At 38.1% G+C, this 23,298-nt stretch overlaps 1 protein-coding gene across 1 annotated transcript; it reads left to right on the top strand.

Moving 5' to 3' along the window:
* Positions 1-22,492: 22,492 nt before the first annotated feature.
* Positions 22,493-22,939, top strand: LOC308522362 (ubiquitin-conjugating enzyme E2 variant 1-like; the record flags this gene model as incomplete). Its single annotated transcript, XM_081095721.1, has 1 exon — positions 22,493-22,939. Exon 1 carries the CDS (start codon positions 22,622-22,624, stop codon positions 22,937-22,939), a length of 318 nt encoding a protein of 105 aa, XP_080951847.1. The 5' UTR covers positions 22,493-22,621.
* Between the last annotated feature and the right edge of the window lie 359 nt (positions 22,940-23,298).

The following is a 23,298-nucleotide window of genomic DNA, read 5'->3' as shown; positions in this document are numbered from 1 at the left end:
GTGTGTGGACGTGCAGGGAGTGTCTGTATTTGTGACTTAGGGATAGTTATATTCCACAGGACTGTTGGGGACTGGCGGACCAGGCTTACCTGGCTGGGCAGCATCTACTATTATGGAAATCTCTCCCAGCACTGGCTCTGCTGCAGAGACTGTGCCATCTTGAAGGGGAGAGTGGTTGTGATTGGAAGCCTTGCCTTACTTTCAACCGGGGAGACCTCATATGCCTCCTGGGACCCTACAACTACAATGCCCAGGGATCAGCTTCCTCAGCTGTGAACCCACGAACACCAAGACTCCAGCCTCCCCTGCCATGGGCGCCTAAAAAGTTTGTCCGGAGGATACAGATTGGCAGCTGAATATGTGGTCAGGTCCTGGGCCTTCTGACAGAGCAGATGGATGGAACAGCAGAATCAAATAACGGAATTGGTGAATTAAACACAGTTGGTGAGGCAATTCATGAATAGAAAGGTCAGAGATCACCTGGAGAGCCTCAATGCAGGAGAGAGAGAGCTACATAACCAGACACCTTGAGAGGAGCAAACATGAGGAGACAAAGAAACAGCCCCTGTATGAAAGAAAAGGAGGAATCACTGGAAAAAGAAGTAAATGAAATTGAGGCAAGCAATTTGTCAGAGAAAGAATTCAGAGCAATGATCATAAGGATGCTGAAAAGGATGGAAGACAAATTCAACAGTATGTGTAAGAATCAAGAGGAAATGAAGAAGAACCAAGAAGAAATGAAGAATGACATCACTGCAATAAATAACACAATAGAAAGCATCAACAGTAGACTAGAAGAAGTGGAGGACCACATTAGTTTGCTAGAAGATAGGGTAGTAAAAAATACTCAAGCAGAGCAGCAACTAGGAAAAAAACAACAACAAACAAAACAAACAAACAAACAAAACCTAAAAAACAGGAGGAGAGCCTAAGGGAACTTTGAGAAAACAAAAATGAATCAACATTCTACATTGTAGGGGGACCAGGAGAGGAAACTGAGCAAGGAATAGAAAACCTGTATGAAGAAATAATGACAGAAAACTTCCCTTATATAGGGAAGAAAAACTCACACAAGTCCAAGAAGCTCGCAGAGTCCCAAACAAGATGAACCCAAAAAGACCAACACAAAGACACATTATAATTAAATTGGCAAACACCAACGACAAAGTAAGAATCTTAAAGGCTGCCAGAGAGAGGCAGAAAGTTACCTACAAGGGATCTCTCATCAGACTATCAAATGATTTCTCAATAGAAACACATAAAGCCAGAAGAAAATAGAATGGAATCTACAAAGTCATGCAAAGGAAGGATCTAAATCCAAGAATACTGCACCCAGCAAGGCTAACAATCAAAGTTGAGGGTGAAATCAGGAGCTTCACAGACAAAAACGAGTAAGGGAGTTTATTACCACCAAAACAGCAATGGAAGAAATGCTAAAGGGTCTCCTATAAAAAGAAGAAATATCAAAGGGAGAAGGAACATAGGCATAAAGAATAAAAATGGCAACAAACAAGTATCTATCAATAATAACTTTAAATGTAAATGGATTAAGTGCTCCAATCAAAAGACACAGGGTAGCTGAATGGATAAGAAAACATGACCCATATATCTGCTGTCTATAAGAGACCCACCTCAGAACAAAGGACTCACACAGACTGATTGTGAAAGGATAGAAAAAGGATTTTCAGGTGAATAAAAATGAAAAAAATATCTGCGGTAGTAATACTTACATCTGACAAATTAAACTTCAAACTGAAGGCCATTACAAGAAATAAGGAAGGCCACTTCATAATACTAAATGGATCAATTCAACAAGAAGATATAACTCTGGTAAACATATATGTACCCAATACAGGAGTGCCCAAATACATAAAAAGAAAAATTCTGAAAGACATCAAGGGAGAGATTGACAACAATACAGTCATAGTAGGGGACTTTATTACCACACTAACACCACTGGATAAATCCCCTAAACAAAAAAAATCAGCAAAGAAACATCAATCCTAAATGATTCACTAGATTACATGGACTTAATTGACACCTTCAGAACATTTTACCCCAAAGATATGGAATATATGTTCTTCTCAAGTGCACATGGGACATTTTCAAAAATAGATTACATATTGGGGCACAAGAAAAGTCTCTTCAAATTCAAGAAGACAGAAATCATATCAAGCATCTTCTCAGATCACAATGGCATAAAATTAGAAATCAACTACAATAAAAACAATGAAAAAAAAATTAAGCACATGAAGGCTAAAAAGCCTGCTATTAAACAATGACCGGTTTACCAAAGAGATCAAAGAAGAAATAAAAAGCATCATGGCAACAAACAACAATGAAAACACAACAACCCAAAATCTATGGGACACAGTGAAAGCAGTCTTGAGGGGGAAGTTCATAGTTCTACAGACCTACCTCAACAACAACAAAAAATGGTAATAAATTATCTAACCATACAACTTAAAGAGTTAGAAAGAGAGCAACAGAAAAAGCCCAATGTAAGCAGAAGCGAGGAAATAATAAAGATCAGAGCGGAAATAAACAACATATGGACCAATAAAAAAAACCACAAAACAAACAAACAAACAAAACTATACAAAAGATCAACAAACCAAGAGCTGGTTCTTTGAAAGGATAAACAAGGTTGATGAACCTCTAGCCAGGCTCATCAAGAAGCAAAGATAGAGGATCCAAATAAACAAAATCAGAAATAAAAGAGGTTAAGTAACAACCGATCTCACAGAAATACAAACTATTATGAAAAAAAAAATACTATCAGCAACTCTATTCCAACAAAATGGACAACCTAGACAAAATGGACATATTCTTAGAAAAATACAAGCTACCAAAACTCAATCAGGAAGAATTAAAACACCTAAATAGGCCAATAACCACCAAAGAAATTGAAGCAGTGATCAAAAATCTTCCAGCAAACAAAAGCCCTGGTCTGGATGGCTTTACAGGGGAGTTCTACCAAGCATTCAAAGAAGAACTAAAACCTATCCTCCTCAGACTATTCCAAACAAATTAAGAGGAAGAACACTTCCAAGCTCTTTCTATGAAGCCAGCATTACCCTAATTCCAAAACCAGATAAAGACACCACACACACACACACACACACACAGACACACACAAACTACAGGTCAATAACCTTGATGAATATAGATGTTAAAATCCTCAACAAAATTCTAGCAAATCGGATCCAGCATTACATTAGAAAGATCATACACCACGACCAAGTGTATTTATTCTGGTGATGCAAGGATGGTACAATATCCGCAAATTAATAAATGTGATACATCACATAAACACATTGAGAGATAAGTACACATAATCATACCAATCGATGCATAAAAAAAAATTTGACAAAATCCAACACCCTTTCTTGATTAAAAACTCTCAACAAAGTGGGAATAGAGGGATCATACCTCAACATAATAAAAGCCTTATATGACAAACCTACAGCCAACATCATACTCAATGGGCAAAAACTAAACTTATTTCCCCTAAGAACAGGAACAAGATGCCCACTTTCAGCATTCTTGTTTGATATAATACTGGAAGTGCTAGCCATAACGATCAGACAAGAAGAAGAAATAAAAGTCATCTAAATTGGAAAAGAAGAAGTAAAATTGTCCTTATTTGCAGATGACATGATACTGTACATAAAAAATCCCAAAGACTCCATAAAAAAAAAGCGGTTAGACCTAATAAATGAATTCGGCAATGTAGCAGGATACAAAATTAACACCCATAAATCTATGGCCTTTTTATACACCAATAATGAACTCACAGAAAGAGAAACTTTTTTAAAAAATCCCATTTACCATTGCATCAAAATAAATAAATAAATAAATAAATAAATAAATAAATAAATAAATAAATAAGATGCCTAGGAATAAACTTAACTAAGGATGTAAAAGACATTTACTCAGAAAACTACCGGACATTGAAAAAAGAGATAGAGGAAGACATAAACAAATGGAAGAACTTACCATGTTCATGGATTGGTAGAATCAACAAAATTAAAATGTCCATACTACCCAAAGCAATCTACAGATTCAATGCAATCCACATTAAAATACCAACAGCATATTTCAGAGATCTAGAACAAACTCTCCAAAAATTCATCTGGAATTAAAAAATAAAAAGACCCTGAATAGCCTTAGCAATACTGAGAAATAAGAACAAAGTTTGAGGCATCACCGTACCAGATATCAAGCTATATTGCCAAGCCATCGTTCTCAAAACTGCCTGGTACTGGCACAGGAACAGACATATAGACCATAGGAACAGAACAGAGAACCCAGAAATTGACCCAAACCATTATGCTCAATGAATATTTGACAAAAGAGGCATGAGCATACAATGAAGTCAAGATAGTCCCTTCAATAAATGGTGCTGGGAAATTTGGTCAGATACATGCAAAAAAATGAAACTAGATCACCAACTTACACCATACACAAAAACAAACTCAAAATGGTTAAAGGACTTAAATGCAAGATGGGAAACCATAAAAATCTTACAAGACTCCATAGGCATCAAAATAGCAGACATATGTCATAGCAATATCTTTACCCACACATCTCCTAGGACAATGAAGACTAAGAATAAAATAAGCAAATGGAACTACATCAAAATCAAAAGCTTCTGCACCCTAACCGGTTTGGCAGACTGTCGGCCTGCAGACTGAAAGGTCCCAGATTTGATTCTGGTCAAGGGCACGTACCTTGGTTGTGGGCACATCCCCAGTAGGAGGTGTGTAGGAGGCAGCTGATGGATGTTTCTCTCTCATGGATGTTTCTAACTCTCTAGCCCTCTCTCTTCCTCTCTGTAAAAATCAAATATATATATATTGCTTCTGCACAGCAAAAGAAACCATCAACAAAACAACAAGAAAGCCCACTGCGAGAACCTATTTGCCAATGTTATTTCAGATAAGGGTTTAATCTCCAATACTTACAGAGAACTCATACAACTTAACAAAAGGAAGATAAATGATCCAATAAAAAATGGGCAAAGGACCTATGTAGACACTTTTTGAAAGACATAGAGAAGTCCAAGAGACATATGAAAACATGCTCAAAGTCACTAATCTTCTGAGAGATGCAAATCAAAACAACAAGGAGGTACCATCTCACACCTGTCAGAATGGCTATCATCAACAAATCAACAAATGGCAAGTGCTCACGAGGATGTGGAGAAAAAGGAACTCTCCTGCACTGCTGGTGGGAATGCAGACTGGAGCAGCCACTGTTGAAGACAGTATGGAGTTTCCTCAAATAATTAAAAATGCAACTGCCATTTGACCCAGTAATTCCATTTCTAGGACTATATCCCCAAAAAAACAGAAACACCAATCAGAAAGGATATGAACCTCTATGTTCATAGCAGCATAATTTACAATATCAAATATTTGGAAACAACCCAAGTGCTCATCAGCAGATGAATGGATTAAAAAACTGTGGTACATCTACACAATGGAATACTACACTGCTATAAAAAAGAAGGAACTTTTCCCATTTGAAACAGCATGAATGGAACTGCAGAATATTATGCTATGTGAAATAAGCCAGTTGGAGAAACATAAATATCACATGATCTCACTCATTTGTGGAATATAATGATCAACATAATTTGATGAACAATAATAGATCCAGAGACAAATGGTAGGGGAGGTGGGGGTTAGAAAGCAATATGCATGAGTATTAGCATAACCAATGGACACAGACACTGGGGTGGTGGGGGCTTTCCCTGGGTGGAAATGGTTGTGGGGGGTCAATTGGGGAAAAGGGAGACATATGTAAAACTTAAGATAATTTTAAAAATAATGCATAGCATCTGGAGATTGTTAGAGAAATGATAAAGACTTCTAATAAATAAGTATGCTTTGGTTTGTGAGATTATCTTTATTATGACTTGTTTAGCACTATTGGTTCCCATCCCACTTTCTCTCATTAACTGAATTATCAAAGTTCATAATTCTGGCCTCTACTAATTTAATTTGCATTTAATTTATTTTAAACCAAATTATTTGCTGGGCATTTTATATGTGCCAAGTACTATTGAAATTCCTTCATAAGTAGTACCCCTCACTCATCCTAAGGATGTTTTGAAATGCATTGTTGATGAAATATATTGTTGGGAAATTGGACTATTGGGAATATTTTTTTTTCATTCAAGTTTATAACCAGCTAAAATGTATATGCTATTTTTATTTATTTGGATTTGAAATTATAAGAAATGAATCTGCTTTGTGACATATGTCTTACTTATAATATATGTATGGTCCTTTAAAGCAAAGATAAATATTAGTTTTCACTGCATTAAAGAGACTCAGAGGAGCAGATCACATATTTTTGTTTATTATGTTGTTGATTAGAAGTAACTGGTGGAGCTGGGATTTTAACTCGGGACATAGTTATCTTCCTTTATAAGAACATATGTTTTTTATTGATTTTAGAGAGAGAGGAAGGGAGAGAAAGAGACAGAGAGAGTTAGACATTGATGTGAGAGAGAATATCTATTTTTTACCTTCCATAAACATCCCAACGAGGGATCTAACCTGCAACCTGGTCATGTGCCCTGACTGGTAATTAAACCTGCAAACTTTCAGTTCAAAGTATGATGCTCAACCAACTGAGCCACACCAGCCAGGACAATATTTATTTTATTTTAAATCTTATTCATTATTAGATTTTACTCCAACTTCTTCTATTAGCCATGCCTGTTGCAACTATCCTACTAATTAACACAAACATGACCCAGTCCAATTTGAAAGCCAAGCTTTTGCCAGCATCCATTTAGTGTCTCAGACCCTTGTTACTACTGGAAACTCAGAAAATTGGGATTTCAAATAGTGGATATATTCCAACATACTGATTAAAGCTGGAAACATTATCGATAGATATGAAAGCCAAGAAAGTGGAATGATGGAATGACTGGAATGACCAGAAAGACCAGAATGACCAGTCACTATGATGGGCACTGCGGAGGCCAACCAGCCTGATCCGGGCCCTGATTGTGAACTCGAAACCCCTCCCCCTAACTGGCCCTGAGCCCGATCTCTCCCCCCTCCAACTTGGGGTGGGACTGGCTGGTCAACCACCCAACGCCCCTCCCCCCAGCTGGCCCCACTCCTGATAACGTACCCTCACCCCAATGGGGGTTGGGGCCAGCCGACAACTGCCTGAGTCCCCTCCCCACCACCAGCCCAGCATAATTGGCCCCCATCAGGGAGAGCTTATAGGACCCCACCCATGCACAATTTTGTGCACCGGGCAGCTTTGTTAGGGCCTTCATTGCCATTAAAAATTGAATAAAAGCTAATTTTTTTTTTTGAGTCAGTATATAGTAGTAGAAGAAACTTTGGTTTGAAAGTCGGGGAATATGATTGTATCCAGTCCAGGTACATATGTGAGGCAGCAGGTAGGCGGGCACCTGGGCAGCTTTCCACTGCCCCAGGTCCAAGCCTCCACTTCTCTGCATTCTTTTCCAGTCTTGCTTTCCAGCCTAACCTGTCTTTTCTGTTCCATAAATTCTGTGTTCTCTCCAGCCCTTCCAACACACACACACACACACACACACACACACACACACACACACACACACCACTCTGGATAGACAGTGCCGTAGTGTGAGCTTCCCCCAGAAGCTATTACTTAATTTCCTCTTAAGTCAGCAAGACAGTGTTCTACTATTTTGGTTAAGTTTACACACACGTGAAATAAACTGACCTAAACTATTTAACTCAAATGAAAATGGAAGCAAAGTATATAAGGGCTGTTCAAGGAATAAAACTCACTTTGGCCTTTTGGGAACCTCAGAAAGGCTGAAGATGTGAAACACTGAGGGATGTTGACCAGTGTGGTGGTGCTGGGGTAGGAAAAGCTAAAGTGTAATTTTCTGGATGCTTGAGTGGACAAATCTGTGAGTTAAAAACTCTAAAGGGTTGGGAAAATACTTTTGTGAGTTTTACTCCTAGTGCACCAGGTCCTCACAGTGAAGGCTGGAGAAAAACCCCCACATGCTTCTAGAAGGATGAAGAGAAAAGTGGCTACGGGAAATATGCTAGAGAATTCTGTCCTCAACAATGTCTGTCCCAGAGGGAGACTATTTTACCCCTGCCCAACCTACTGGGGTTTGACCAGAGCCTGCCGGACCTGAGCAAAGGAAAAGGCCTGACTCCAGCCTGTACTAGCCTCCCACATGGAGAAAGAAATGCCCCAGTTCCCTGCAGTCCCTCCATCCTCTCTTAACTAAGGTGCTGAAGGCGGGGGTGCAGGAAAGGGGACAATGGGTGGTACGGGGGGGGTGGGGGGCAGAGTCTCTTGTGAAGTTCACACGTGCGAGGCACAGGGTCACCAATCATAGACCCATGCAACACTTTCTCCCTCCCCACACCTCTCCACCACAACGGTGAAGGCCTAGTTACCAGAATTCCTTTGAACCAATACATCAAGTTGAGCTTTTGACAAAAATTTAAAAGGCACACTAAAAGAAGATACACAATTTGAAGAGAAAGAGCAAGCATTAGAACCAAGACTCAGATATGGCAGAGATGTTGGGATTTTCAGTCCAGGAATTTAAAAAGCTCTGATTAACATGCTAAGAGTTCTAAGGTAAAAAATATACAACATGCAAGAACATATAAATAATGTAAGCAGAAAGACAGGGATTCTAAGAAAGAACCCAAAAAAAATGATAAAGATCAAAACCATTGAAAAAGAAATGAAGAATGCCTTGAGGAGCTCCTTGGTGGACTGAGCATGACTGAGGAAAAAAAATTGAGCTTGAGGATATATAAATAGAAACTTCCAAAATTGAAACGTAAAGAGAAAAAAAAGACAAAAATGAAACCTAAAATCCAAGAACTAAAAGATAACTACAAAAAGTATTTCATTGGACTACCAGAAAAATAAAAATAAAGAAACAGCGGATACATTTGCGGCAATGACTGAGAAATTCCCCATTGAAAATTAGAAACCAAACCCAGTGAACACCTAAGAAGATAAAAAACAAACAAACAAAAAAAAACCTATACCTAGGAGTGTAACACAGTCAAACTCAGAAAATCAAAGAAAAATAAAATAAAACTGATAGAAACCATAGATAAAAGATACATTGCCAATAGATAGGTAAAGATAAGGATTACTTCTGACATCTCAGAGTTGTGCAAGCCAGAACAGAGTGAAATAAAGTGTTGAGAGAAAAATCCACCATCCTGGAATTCTGTACTCTGAAAAGTTATCCTGAAACAAATACAGTATTATATGTCAACTTCAATTGAAAAGTAATATTATTTTTTTAAAAGTGTAGAAAAAAACTTTTCAGGCAATCAAACAGTGAGGGAATTTGTTGCGGGTTGATTGACTTTTCATAAAATGTTAAAAATAAATTATTCAGAGAGAAGGAAATTAATATGCATCAGAAACTCTAAACTATTTAAAGAACATTAGAGAAGGAATATCTTTTTCTTTTTCTTAAGTGATTTAACTGATGACAATTCATGTAAAATAATAGTAGAAACAATATACTTGTTTATATGTGCTTGTGTATATGTTTGTTGCTTGTTGCTTGTATATATATATATTTCCATAACTATAAATCAAAGGAATGACAACAGGTACTTATGCTACCTGTGAAATGGTATAGCATTATTTGAAAATGGATGAATATTAAGTACATAGAAGTTTTAGGGCAGGGAAATAATTCTATATAATACTATAATGTGGATCCCTACCATTATATATTTGTCAAAAGCCATAGAATATACAAAGCCAAGAGTAAAGCTCCTTGTGAGTGATGGAATTTCAGTCAGAATGGTGTGCCACTGTAGTTAATTAAATACAGCAAGCATACCACCCGGGTGGAGGGTGCTGCTAGTAGGGGAGGCTGTGTATGTAAGGGGGAATGGGGTGTATGGGATCTCTGTAGTTCCTGCTCAAATTCTCCGTGAATATTTAAAATGCCCTAAAAATAAAGTACATATGAAAAGAAAACTTAAGTAAGAACAACCACTGAGCTTTCTCACTGTGGGCGCGATATGAGGCCCAATGCCTGCCACTGCTGCTGGATATCTGGCTAGGATCTAATCTGATCTGATCTGATACAACCAGGAGCTGTAATCAAGGCTGAAATTTTAAATTAAAACTATTCAGTTGTTTGTTTATGTGTTTGTTTGTTTTAAGTAGTAAAAATGAGAGTAAAAGTCCATCTTTTAAATAAAGACAGCAGTACCCTAGACTGCTCTGGCCTAGGTTCTACCCCTGATGGGCAGGTGCATCAAGAAGATGGCCATTTATTCATTCAGTAAAGACAATTGATTTGCTGTCTATGTACCAGACACTGCTTTGTGGGGACACAAACACATGAGCTATGATTTACTTCTAAGGATTAGCTGGTTTACTTTGGACAAATCCCCTTCTCTCTGTTGGTACTCACACTGGAACAAAACTATTTAGAATCAAATCCCAGCTCGACGTCTTTCTATTATGTGAGTGTATGGAAGTTAATTTGATCTCGCACAGCCTCAATTTTCTCATTTGTGAAATAAAGATTATCTACTTCATTCCCTAGCGTTGTGTTGAGGCTGAAATTAAGATAGTCAACAACTGGTACATAGTCCTCAACCTGGGGTGATTGCTACTGGTTGGTTGATCGGTGGAGCTTGGACTCTCTGGACCGGGAGTGGCAGGCCAGCCCAGAAAGCCTGGGGTGGGACTCACAGCTCCTTTTCAAAGGCGAAGGAAGTGTGTGGGTGGAATTTGTAAGGTCAGAGTCAGGTGCCCAGGCTTCCTAAGGTATTGAACTGCACAATGAAAGGCCATTCAGAATGTGGCTCCTCATACCCAGAACGGGAGCATGGCTGTTTACCAGCATCATTGAGTTTTATGTGCTGGACACAACTGCATGTGCTAGCCTTTTCTAAGATTGGCAGCACAGTAGGTTTGTTTGCACCAACATCGCCACAAACACCTGAGCATTGCGTTTTTTTCCTATTTGCTTTCTTATCCTTATAATGTTCATGGGCTCTGTAGTTGATACCTCACCTTCTTTCATTAGTAATCAGTAATGCCTTTTTTTTTTTCTAGCCTAGTGTCAGAGATAGCAGGAGCATTGCACGACATTGCTGCTCTGAGTTGCTCTGAGTCCATATATTCTTCTAATTTCTTTCCGACTACGCCAGGGCAGGTCCTTCTTGAACCCTGCCCACTGTACAAACTGTTGGGAACTTACTCCAAGTTCCTCCTTAATCCTCTGCTCACTAGTTACAGGTGTCGGATCTGCCTGGGGCTGGACCTCCTAGGACACTGGGTCTCACGTGGAGAAGCCATGAGAGGTTGTGGGTACCTAAGAATGAGTCTTTATTGCAGAAGCCTGTGGCCATATAGGCATCAGGCAAGACAATTCTTCACAGCAAAGTCCACACAGGCAGGCAGCTGGACACCGGCTGGTGAATACATATCTTTTCTATAAAGCAGCATCCGTCTCTGTACCCACAGCTACTATCTGAGCAGCTGCACCTGCCCCCTAGACTCACTGCCTCACATGGTAGCGGTGCCTGAGCTCTCCGGCTCAGCAGCTTCTCCTGTCTCCCCTGACCAGCACACTGACTGGCTAACATGGTAGCTATATCTGAGCTCTCTATGAGCTCCAGCTCTCAGCTCCGTCTCTCCACTTGGTCTTCACTCCTTAGCTACTCTCTCCTGCACACATGGGAGCTGCATTCTCTGTGCCAACCGCTCTGCTTCTTCACATTAGCTCTGCCCAGCTGCTCTCTCTAGCAGACTCCTTGGTCAGTAACCTGTATATTAATACCATGTATTTCCTCTTAAGCACTGCTTTTGCTACATCCTACAAATTTCAATAGGTTATATTTTTATTTTCATTTGGTTAAAATGTTTTTTTTAATATATTTTATTGATTTTTTACAGAGAAGAAGGGAGAGAGACAGAGAGTTAGAAACATCGATGAGAGAGAAACATCGATCAGCTGCCTCCTGCACATCTCCTACTGGGGATGTGCCCGCAACCCAGGTACATGCCCTTGACCGGAATCGAACCTGGGACCCTTCAGTCCGCAGGCCGACGCTCTATCCACTGAGCCAAACCAGTTTCGGCTGGTTAAAATGTTTTTATCTCTCTTCAGAGTCCTTTGCCTCATGCTTTATTTAGAAGTGTTATTGTTAACCAAAGTATTTTGAGACTTCCCATCTATCTGTCTGTTATTGATTTCAAAATGGCTACTGTTTCTCTTTCCTGGCCAGAGCAAAGGATAATTTTTTTTCCCAGATCTTTACTGTGAGAAACTCATGGAGTTCCTGGAAGCTAAACTCATAAAACCCCTATTACTGGTTCGCCATGCGGTTTCTACTCTTACACTGAGACTTCCAACTGTCCTTCAATTATTGTTCTTGTTTTCCTTAACTCTTACTGGTTTCCATGAGGTTTCTGGTTATGGACTTTTGCTTCACAAGGTTGAGGTTCTCTGTATTCTTCTATCTTTATTTTTGTGGCAGTGTTTGCCCATAACCCCACATTTCTAATGGATCCGAGAAATAGTGTCTATTTTGTTCAGCTTTTTGCTTGTTAGTTTGGAGCTTCCACTCCGCATACACGCTGGACAAGAAACTGGCAACTTCGCCTTTGTACTGGAGAGAGCCTCCATTTACATTCAAGTAGTTACTTATTAAGGATTTATTGCTTAAATTAGATTTTTAAAAATGTGTCTTTCTGTATATATTATACTATTTTTTCTCTCTTATTCCCTACATTATTTCCTTCTTTTGTGTTTATTTGAATTGTTTGTAGGGAACCCTTTTGTTTTCCTTTTCTTTAGTTTATTGGTATTCTTTAGATATTTTCTTTATGGTTACATTAGTGACTACATTTAACAGCTTAAAATTAAAACAATCCATTTAAAGCTGATAGCAATTAATTTCAGCAGCATACAAAAACTCTGCTCCAGTACATCCTGTCCTCCCCCACAGGTATTGTTGTCACACATTACATCTTAAAAATCGTCTGCCTAATAACATGTTTATGATTATTTTATATTCATTTGTCTTTTACATACTGTAGGAAATAAAAAGTGTAGTTTCATGCAAAAAATAAAATACTGAATTTTATATTGTCCTGTAAGTTTATCTTTACTGAAACTGTATATTTCTACATCTGGCTTTAAGTTTCTGTCTATTATAAATTTACTTCAGTCTAAAGGACTCCTTTAGCACTCTTGGGAGAGCACGTTTTTTGATAAGTAATTCCCTTACCATGTGTGAATGTTTTAATTTCTTACTCATTTTTGAATGATATTTTACTGGTTATAAACTTTTTTGTTGCCCCCCCCCCCCACCTGCCAGCTCTTTATGTATTTTATATCACTAACTTCTATTCTCCAAGGTTGTTGATGAGAAACCAGCAGTTCATCTTATTAAGGATCCCTTGTACATGATAAACAAAGGATCATTCTTTTCTTTTTCTGCTTTCAAGGTTCTGTCTTTTATGATGTCATTCAACACTTGTTAATGTATCTAAGGTTGGATCTACTGGAGGTAATGCTACTTGTGGTTTGTTTAGCTTTCTAGGTGTGTAGATTTATGCTTCTCATCAAATGTGGGGTGGTTTTATATAATTTCCATCTTATTACTTACGTTTCTAGCTTGGACACCTATCAATTTTATTCCATTTTCTTTGTTAACCATGTTTTCAATTAGGAGGTTATAGGTAGACAGTTACATGCCCACTCATTTTCCAGTCATCTCACTTCCTCGGTTAAGTAAATGTTCTTTTGCTCATATGTAGTTTCCAAAAAAGTTTCTAGTATGGAAACAGTGGAGAGTGTGTGTTTAGGGTTTTTGGAATATCAAAAATTTACATAGGCTTTTAAACAAAGCAGATTAAAAAAGTGAATAAAAATCACAAGTTTTGCTAATAACTAACACCTATTTGTACTTGAAAATCTGATGTAAAAATCTCTTCAAAAATGAGAAAGTATCTTATTTGAATATCACTCCTGCACTTGTATACATGTAAGCTAACCTAGAGTTAATGGATAATGTTCCAAAATGGGCAACATGAATTAGGAAACCAGATAGTCTGAAACTCAACCTGGACTAAAGAGATAGAGGTGACTAGGAAACCCGAAGCAGCTAACATATGTAGGACACATTACCAGATGGAAGAAAGCTGCAGTGGACAGAATTCTGTAGCTCTCCAGAGAGTACTTCTTAAGTATTCAGCAGAGTACTGACAAGAGCATTTGTGCAAAAAATTATCTAAGACTGGAAAAAGCACCACCTAAACTATTAAAGGCAATAGTGGCAATAGTACTTGGTACTTACACAAGGCTGTTAATTGTGCCTGTCCCCAACAGCAAAAATAAAAACCCCATTCATCACAGAGCACTGGGTAGAATATGCAGTACCATGCAGGTCATTTCTAACATCAAAGTCTGAAAGGTTAGACTGTTTACTAGTAATTTAACTGCATCTCAGAGAAAAGTCCTAAATTATTAATAGAAAAACAAAACATCTGACACACAACTAGCTAAACTTAACAATATCTGGATCACAATCAAAATGAACAGAAATGACAAAAATATGACTTCTACTGAAGGAAAAAAAAAGTAAATGAAAATGGACTCAATTTTTCACACAGAATTAGCAGACATTAATCCTATATAATAAAAGCCTAATATGCAAATTGTTCCCTCAACCTGGAGTTCAACCAGGGGGCAGGGCTGGTGGCAGGCAACTGGGGGAAAGGAGGCGCTCCAGGCTGGCAGCCACTAGGGGCCTTACCTGTGCATGAATTTCATGCACTGGGCCTCTATCATTATTGTAATTGCATTCTCTATGCTTAGAACATTAAGTAGAGACATGAAGATATTAAAGGCACCTAATATACTTGTCTGGAGTTGAACACTCTAGTGTTCCAGGTGAAAATATAATGAATGAGATTAAAGAACTTTTAAACATTTCAGGAAGAAAGATTAGTAAATTGGAAGATAGAGTAATAAAAACTAAACAAAATGGGGGAGAAAGGATTATGGGTAATAAATAGTAGAGCTTTATTAATTAATAAATACATTGAGCTATAAAAAACTTCGAGCAGCCTAATATACAAGCAAATGGAGTCTTCAAAAAGTGTTTAGAGAAAATATATTTGAATTTAAAAATTGGAAGAAAAGTGTTAACCCAAATATCCAGGAAGCTCAATGAACCCCAAGTGTAAGACTAATGAAGAAAACTATACTAAAGCACATTATAATCAAACTGCTAATAGCCAATGAAAATGAGAAAGACTAAGAAGCAACAAGAATAAAGCAATAACAATGACAGGAAATTTCTCACTACAAAAGTGCAAGTGAAACAATAGTAAAGAAATATCTTTAAAATACGAAAAGAAAAAATAAAACTGTTAACCTGAAATTCTATATCCAGTTAATGCATTAGCAATGACAGAATATTTAAGTAAAATTATCAAGTAACTTAACCTAATTTACATTTATAAACACTCTGTACAAGAATAAGCAGAATGCACATTTCTCTCAAGTGCACATGAAATACTTATTATTATAGAAGATATTCAAGAACAAAAATGCCTACCCTCAATAAATTTAAAGGGATTAAAGTCACTCAACTATGGTCTCTGACCAATGTAGAATTAAATTATAAATACAAAACGGAAAGATTTCTGAAAAAAACTAAATATTAAAAACTAAATAACACATTTCTAACTTAACCATAGGACAAAAATGAATGAATCAAAGTAAAATTAGAAAACATTTTGAAGTGAGTCAAAATGACAATGCACAATATCAAAAATTTTGTTACCACTAAAACAATTAATAGAAGAATTTTACATTACTCAATGACAATAATAGAAAAGAAGACCTCAAATAAATGTCCTCAATTTCTAACTTAGAAAGCTAAAACAAGAACCCTAGTTGAATGAAAGGAATCAAACAAAAAGAAATAATATGTATCACAGGAAATAAAACAAAACAAACATGTGTAGAGAAAATTAATAAAACAAAAAGCTAGGACTTTGAGAAGATCAATAACATTGATAAGTCTCAAAAAATACTAATCAGAAAATCATAGATAAAACAAATGGAAGACTCAGGAATGAAAGATATGATATAAAAATAGGTTCTAAAAATATTAATGCTTTTCAAACTTTATGTCAATAAATATGAAAGTTAGAAAAAATAGGCAAATTCTCTTTAAAGACAAACTATAAAACTACCTCAAGAATAAATAAAGTGAATATTCCGATATCAACTAAAGACACTAAATATATAATACAACTCTCCTAGAAACAAAAAACAACGTGAAGTATACCAAATATTTAACTAAGAAATAATACCAAGTCTGTACTAAAGCCTTCCCAAAAATGAAGAGGAGGAATTATTTTATATTTATTTCTCTGAGAAGAATTACCCTGGTAGTAAACCAAATAAATAGAAATAGAGAATATTATTTACCTGGAGAATGTAGGCAAATATCCTAAATAGAAATTTAGCAAATCAAATCCAACAATTTATTAGAAGGGTTTATTTTTCCATGTAAATGTTTTGTCTTGGCTCATGCTGAGAACTTTTCTAAAATTTCTCAAATGTTCAAAAGCTCCAAACAGATATCATCTGGTCCAGGTGCATCACCTACCTCTTGCTAAGTGGCCCCAGACCTGGAAGTAGTGAAAACCATCCTGGTTTCAGCTTGTCATCTCCTGGGTACCTCCAAGCCCAGCACAAGTAACAGCCATCTGCAGATCATCCTATAGCTCATGCCAGGTGTCCATAGGTAAGTGACTGACCTTGACCTGCACCTCCTGGGAGACTCCAAAGCAAGCATACCATTGGACAGCTTCAGACCACCCTGGAGTACTACCCAAGCATCTCTGCCAGTGTCACATTCAAGGGCCAAGACATGCTGGCCACCAGAGCCCCACTGAAGAGAGTCTTGCTTTTCTGGAGTCCAGAGTTTCTCTGTTGCAATTGTAGCCAGTCCTCCAAGCAAATTGTCCTGGGGGGAAATCTCTCCCATTTACATGTCAATAACAAAGAAACTCAACTAGAACAGGCGGATGCACAAGCTGCCCACACAGGGGTGCACTTGGAGTGCCTGGTGCAGGTGACCAGAGAGGCTGAGCCACTGGGACCTACAGGAGACCTTCTACATAAGTACAATCTACCAAGCCCAGGGGACATAGCAGCTCTACCCAATACATAGAAACACAGGGAGGAAACCAAAATGAGGAGACAAAGGAATATGTCCCTAATGAAAGAACAGAAGAATTTTCCAGAAAAAGAACTCAATGATATGGAGACAAGCAAACTACCAGATACAGAGTTGAAAAGAATGGCTGTAAGGATGCACAAGGAACTTAGTAAGAACTACAAGAGCATAAAAAAGATCCAGTCAGAAATGAAAAATACAGTAACTGAAATAAGTAATGCATTACAGAGACTCAACAATAAATTAAGTGAAGCAGAGAACTGTGTCAGTGATTTGGAAAATAAGGTAGCAGAAAATACCCAATCAGAATATCAAGAAGAAAAATAATCCAAAAAAATGAGGACAATTTTCGGGGCCTTTGGGACAACATCAAATGCACCAATATTCATTTCATAGGGGTACCAGAAGGAAAAGAGAGAGAGCAAGGAATTGAAAACCTATTTGAAGAAATAATGATGGAAAACTTTCCTAACTGGACAAAGGTAATAAACATACAAATCGAGGAAGTACTTATAGTCCCAAACAAGATGAACTGAAAAAGGCCCACACCAAGACACATCATAATTAAAGTTCCAAGGATAAAGACAAAGAGAATTTTAAAAGTAGCAAGAGAAAAACAATTAGTTACCTAGTAAGGAGCTGTCCTAAGACTCTCAGCTGATTTCTCAACAGAATCTTTGCAGGCCAGAGAGATTGATATGAAATATTTAAAGTGATAAAAGCAAGAATCTACAACTAAGTCTGCTCTATTCAGCAGAGTTATTATTTTAAATTGAAGGAGAAAGTGCTTCTTAAGCAAGAAAAAGCTAGAGTTCATTTCCACCATATGGTATTTGAAAAAATGTTAAGTGTCTTCTGTAATAAAAACAAGAAAAAGGAAGATCAAAACCAAAATTAATAAAATGGCAATAAATATATATCTATCAACAATTACTGTTAAACCAATGGGTTAAATGTTCCAGTCAAGGACATAGATGACTTAATGGATAAAAAAAACAAGATCCTTAAATATGCTGTTGATTCACTTCAGATTGTAAGTAAAAGGATGAAAAAAGATATTTCACAAAAATGGAAATTTAAAAAAACAACAACTAGAGAACAATACTTATATCACAAAATAGACTTTAAAACAAATGTTATAACAGTAGACAAAATAGGACCCAGAAACTCCACTCTGTGTATTTATCAGAAGAAACTCAAAATACTAATTTGAAAAGACATATGCATCTTATGTTCATTGCAGCATTATTAATAAAAAGATAAGGAAGCCACTTAAGTGTCGAACAATAAATGAATGTATAAAGAAGTGGTGATATGTACAATGGAATATGACTCAACCATAAAAAAGGAATGATATCTTGCCTTCTGCAACAAAATGGATGGACCTAGAGGGTGTTGTGCTGAGTGATATAAGCCAGACAGAAAAAGACAAATGGCAGATTATTTCACTTATATATAGAATCTAAAAAACAAAATAAACAATCGTAAGAGAAACAGACTCATAGATACAGAGAACATTTTGATAACTGTCAGGTGAAAGAAGGTTTGGGGAAACAGGTAAAAATGGTGAAGAAATTAAAAAATACAAATTGGTAGTTAAATTATTGTATACAGTCAATAGTGCCATGGAGTCACCCCATTGGCCAAGATGACAATGGAGCAAAACAAAGGCTTGAAAGGTGAATAGATGGCCCAAAATATCAAAAGCTAGCAGGGTGATTGGATAGGGAAAGAAAGCCCTCACCTCCTTATCACTATAAAAACTGCAGGCTTGAGCAGGAAGGCGAGATCGTCTTTGAGACAGGAACCCACCATTCTCCCAGGTTGGCTCCTGAATAAGCCTCTTCCCTTCTGAAGCAAAACTGTCTCACCAGTTTGCCTTTGCTGCCACTGGCAGCCAAACCCACCTGTTAGGTTTCAGTTTTCCGTGAACCAGCTGGGAAGATGTGGACCATGGTAAGTCCTGGATTGCCCCAGCTCATGTCCCAGCTGCTTGTGGCAGGCTTATCCTAAGAGCAGGCTGGTGAAATGAAAGAGATTTCTAGGAATAAACCACCTGAAATGCTTGGCTGGTGAAAAGAAATTAGTTTCTAGGAGTAGATGGCCCCCAGGACTTGGTGAGTCAAACCAGCAGCCAGCGCCCTGGGCTTTGAGCCACTGACAGCGGCTGACGTAGTTTTCATGAGCTGGCCGTGTGAAATTAATGGGAAGGACACTGCTAACTTCTGGAATCTGCTTCGGCTGAGAGATTCTGAGCAGCTGCAGCAAGTTTTAATTCGCTGGTTATCTATCCCTGCCATTTGGGCTCTGTGCCATTTGGGTCCATTTGCAATATCAGTTGGCAGAAGAGAAGAGGCTAGAACTTGCTCATGAAAGCTCATTCAGACTAAGGGAATTATGGATCCAAGTTCTGTTCAGATGTTCCACTTTGTCTGGGGTCTTTCTATGGTTATGGTTTTGGGTTTGTACTTTTGTGCCATTTGGGATTGTTCTGTTTTAAACTCCTAAAGGGAGCCCACTGGGCTGGAATTTAGCAGATTGGTCCACATACAGCTATAATTCATTGACTAAAAAGAAATTGGTTTTCTATTGTAACACTGCTTGGCCTATGTATATTTTAGACTATGGGGGAAAATGACCCCTAAATGGTTCTCTAAATTACTACACTGTCATACAGTTGGTATTGTTTTGCCAGTGGATAGGGAAATGGGACAAAATCCCTTATGTCCAGGCATTTATGCTATTACACAATGCATGATGAAGAAATGGTCTCCCCCTTAAAGACCAGACAGGGCTCTCAATAAGGCCAGGGAGCATTCTTATCCATACTGGGACAATTTATCATCCAAACTGGGCAGAAATACAAAACTAACCAAGGGAGGTAGCTGGAGAGTTGGTAACTGGAGTCAGTGGACAGTCACAAAAATAGACGTACCTTCAACCTCAACAATGCCTGCTTGGTGATCAAAAAATAGCAAATAGTTTTCTCTACATGCAAGACTGCCCCATTCCATTATTGGGCCAAGACTTACTTTGTAAATTGCATGTACAAATAACATTTTCCCCCGAGAAACAGCAATTATGTTTAGGCATCCGGTCGGGATATGTTCTCTAGCTCCAGGTGCTCCTGGCTTGCCTGGAAGTATCCAGAAATGAACCTTTCCACCCAAGATTTATGAGCAAGTTGATTAAGCAGTATGGGCTGACAGAACCCCCGGTAAAGTGGTTAGCATCTAACAATAAAATTGAACTAGAGCTCATGACAAAAGAATGGCCTCCATGGCAATAGCAGCTTTAAGAAGTAGAGAAATTCACTCTGGACAACCGAATATGATATTTGTACCACACCTAATCTTATTGAAACAGAAAAGAGGGTATTGGCTGAGGGCAGGGGGCATTGGAAATTTACAAGAACAATTTATCAGACAACCCACATGTTTCCTTACAAACTAACACTATCTTGAACCATGCCACCCTACTCCCAGACTCAAAGGGAAATTCAAACCTCCAATATGATTGCTTAGCAATCATTGACAAAATTCATTCCAGCAGACCAGTTCTATTGGACCAGTCACTGGCAGAATCTGACTAGGAATTGTATAGAGATGATAGTAGCTTCATGGAGAATGGTCAACAATGAGCTGGGCATGTGAAAGTCACCTCAGACAAGGTAATAGAGTCACAGGCCCTTGTCTTAGGAACATTGGAACAAAAGGCTGACTGTTAACAGCCCTCACCAGATCCTTAGAATTATCCCAGAGAAAGAATAACATCTTCACAGATCCCTAAATATACATTCAGGGTAGTCCATGCCCATGGGGCAATGTGGAAAGAAAGAGGACTCTTAACCTTGGGGAATAAAGACATAATACATGCAAATGAGATTTTAAATTGCTAGAGGCAGTGAATTTCCTGAACCAGATTGTCATAATGCCATTCCCAGGACACCAGAAGGACAATTCCCAAACAAGTCAGGGAAACCAAACTGCCAATAAAGTGGTAAGACAAATCACCTGAAGCTGCCACTTACTGGGGCTTTAATTCCCCACCTGGACTTGCATGAGGACTAGCCCAAGGATTTGGATTCTCTAGCACTGACACTAATTCTATATGGGCCTGAAGTTCCAGTACATATATCCTGTCCTCAAACACCTACATGAAGGGATCCATTGTGGAAGGTATGCTTTAATACACCTCTTAGACCACATTTGAAGGGTCCTTGTTTACAAAGGACCATTCAGAAGATTATTCGAGGCTGTCAGATATGTGCCCAAAACAATCCTAAAACAGAATGTTCCCCAACTGCAAAGGTAGTACAATATAAAGGAATATGCCCATTTGAGGACTGGCAAGTTGACTTTACACAGATGCCTAAAACTATAGTTTTTATAGACACCTTTTTTCTGGATGGGTAGGAACATACCCCACTAGAACAGAGAAGGCAACTTAGGTTGCAAAACTTCTACTCAAAGCAATAATCTCTAGAGCTGGACTTCCTCACATCATTCAGAGCAACAGTGGATCATTCTTCACTTCAGAAATCTCCCAGAAGGTAGGACAAGCAGAAGGTAGGACAAGCCCTACAGATTCAATGGAAGCTATGTGCATCTTGGAGACCCCAATCTATGAGGAAGACTGAGAAAGTGAGCCACTCAATAAAGAAAACCCTGGCAAAATATGCCAGGAAACAAACTTGGAAAGGAACCAGGCACTTCCTATTGCTCTGGATTAGGGCAGTGCTCTAAAGCAGGTTTAAATGAAGCCGGTTTGAATAGTTTATGGGAGACCCTTCCAAGTTTCTGTTTTAGGGACACTCCCTTTAGATTTAGAATATGAATAAGAAATCAAACAATATGTACAACATTTAGGCCAAACTAACAATTTTGCACTAATTTGCTCATTGCAGGTCTATCTACCTGTCTGACTACCCCTTACATCCATTGCAGCCAGGAGACCAAGTTTTAACTAAAGGCCTGGAAGACTCAAGGTCCTGAACAGCAGTTCACTGAGCAATGGTCTCTATGATGTCTGATGACAATACACTCTTCCCTAAAGCCCACAGGAATCAAGTCTTGGATTAATCACACATGATTAATAGGTACCACCTGAGGAGGACTTGCATCTTGCTGCTAATACTGCAAGGGAAAGCTGCACCTGCGCTCATACAAAATAATTTAAAATTATTTCTTTTGGAAAGGGAAAGCACCTTTTCTTTTCTTTTTTTTTCAATCCTCACTCGAGGATATACTTTTTTGTTGACTTTTAGAGAGAGAGATAAATGATAGAGGATGGATAGATGATGGTAGATAGATGATAGATTATAGATAGATAGATAGATAGATAGATAGATAGATAGATAGATAGACAAAGACATGACACTTATAAGATGGGCAGGGATAATAATTGGGCCTCCAAGAACAGTTTATGAAAACCGAATGTACAGCCTTAAAATAGAATGTGGACCTAAATACCCTGAAGTACCCCCCGTTGTAAGATTTGTAACAAAAATTAATATGAATGGAGTTAATAGTTCTAATGGAGTGGTGGACCCAAAGGCCGTATTAGTGCTAGAGAAATGGAATCGTGCATATAGTATCAAACATGTCCTGCACGAGCTTCGGCACCTAATGCTGACTAGTGATAACATATCACTCCCTCAGCCACCTGAAGGACAGTGTTACAGCAACTAATCAAAACGAAAACCACAGGCCCGCCCCGCTCCCATTCGATTTAAGCAGTCTTCATTTTCCACAGTAGTAACCTTTCTAGATACATCTTGTAGACATCAAAGTACTGGAAAGGAAGCTCCTGTTCAAAGGCAGTTTATCTTAAGATGCTGTAAGTGACACTAATTTGTTGTCCATTTGAAATATATAAGTTGTGCTATAATAAATCATCCAGTTAAGTGTAAAAAAAAAGATAGATAGATAGATAGATAGATGATAGATAGATAGATAGATAGATAAACACGGACATGAGAGAGAAACATTGACTGTTTGTCTTCCAAACGCACCCTGACCAGGGATTGAACCCACAACCTATTTATGCA

This window comes from Myotis nattereri, assembly GCF_964212035.1.
Source record: "Myotis nattereri genome assembly, chromosome: 7".
NCBI classification, from domain to species: domain Eukaryota; kingdom Metazoa; phylum Chordata; class Mammalia; order Chiroptera; family Vespertilionidae; genus Myotis; species Myotis nattereri.
Note: the sequence above shows the minus strand (reverse complement) of the source record. Positions and strands in the feature narration are given on the sequence as shown.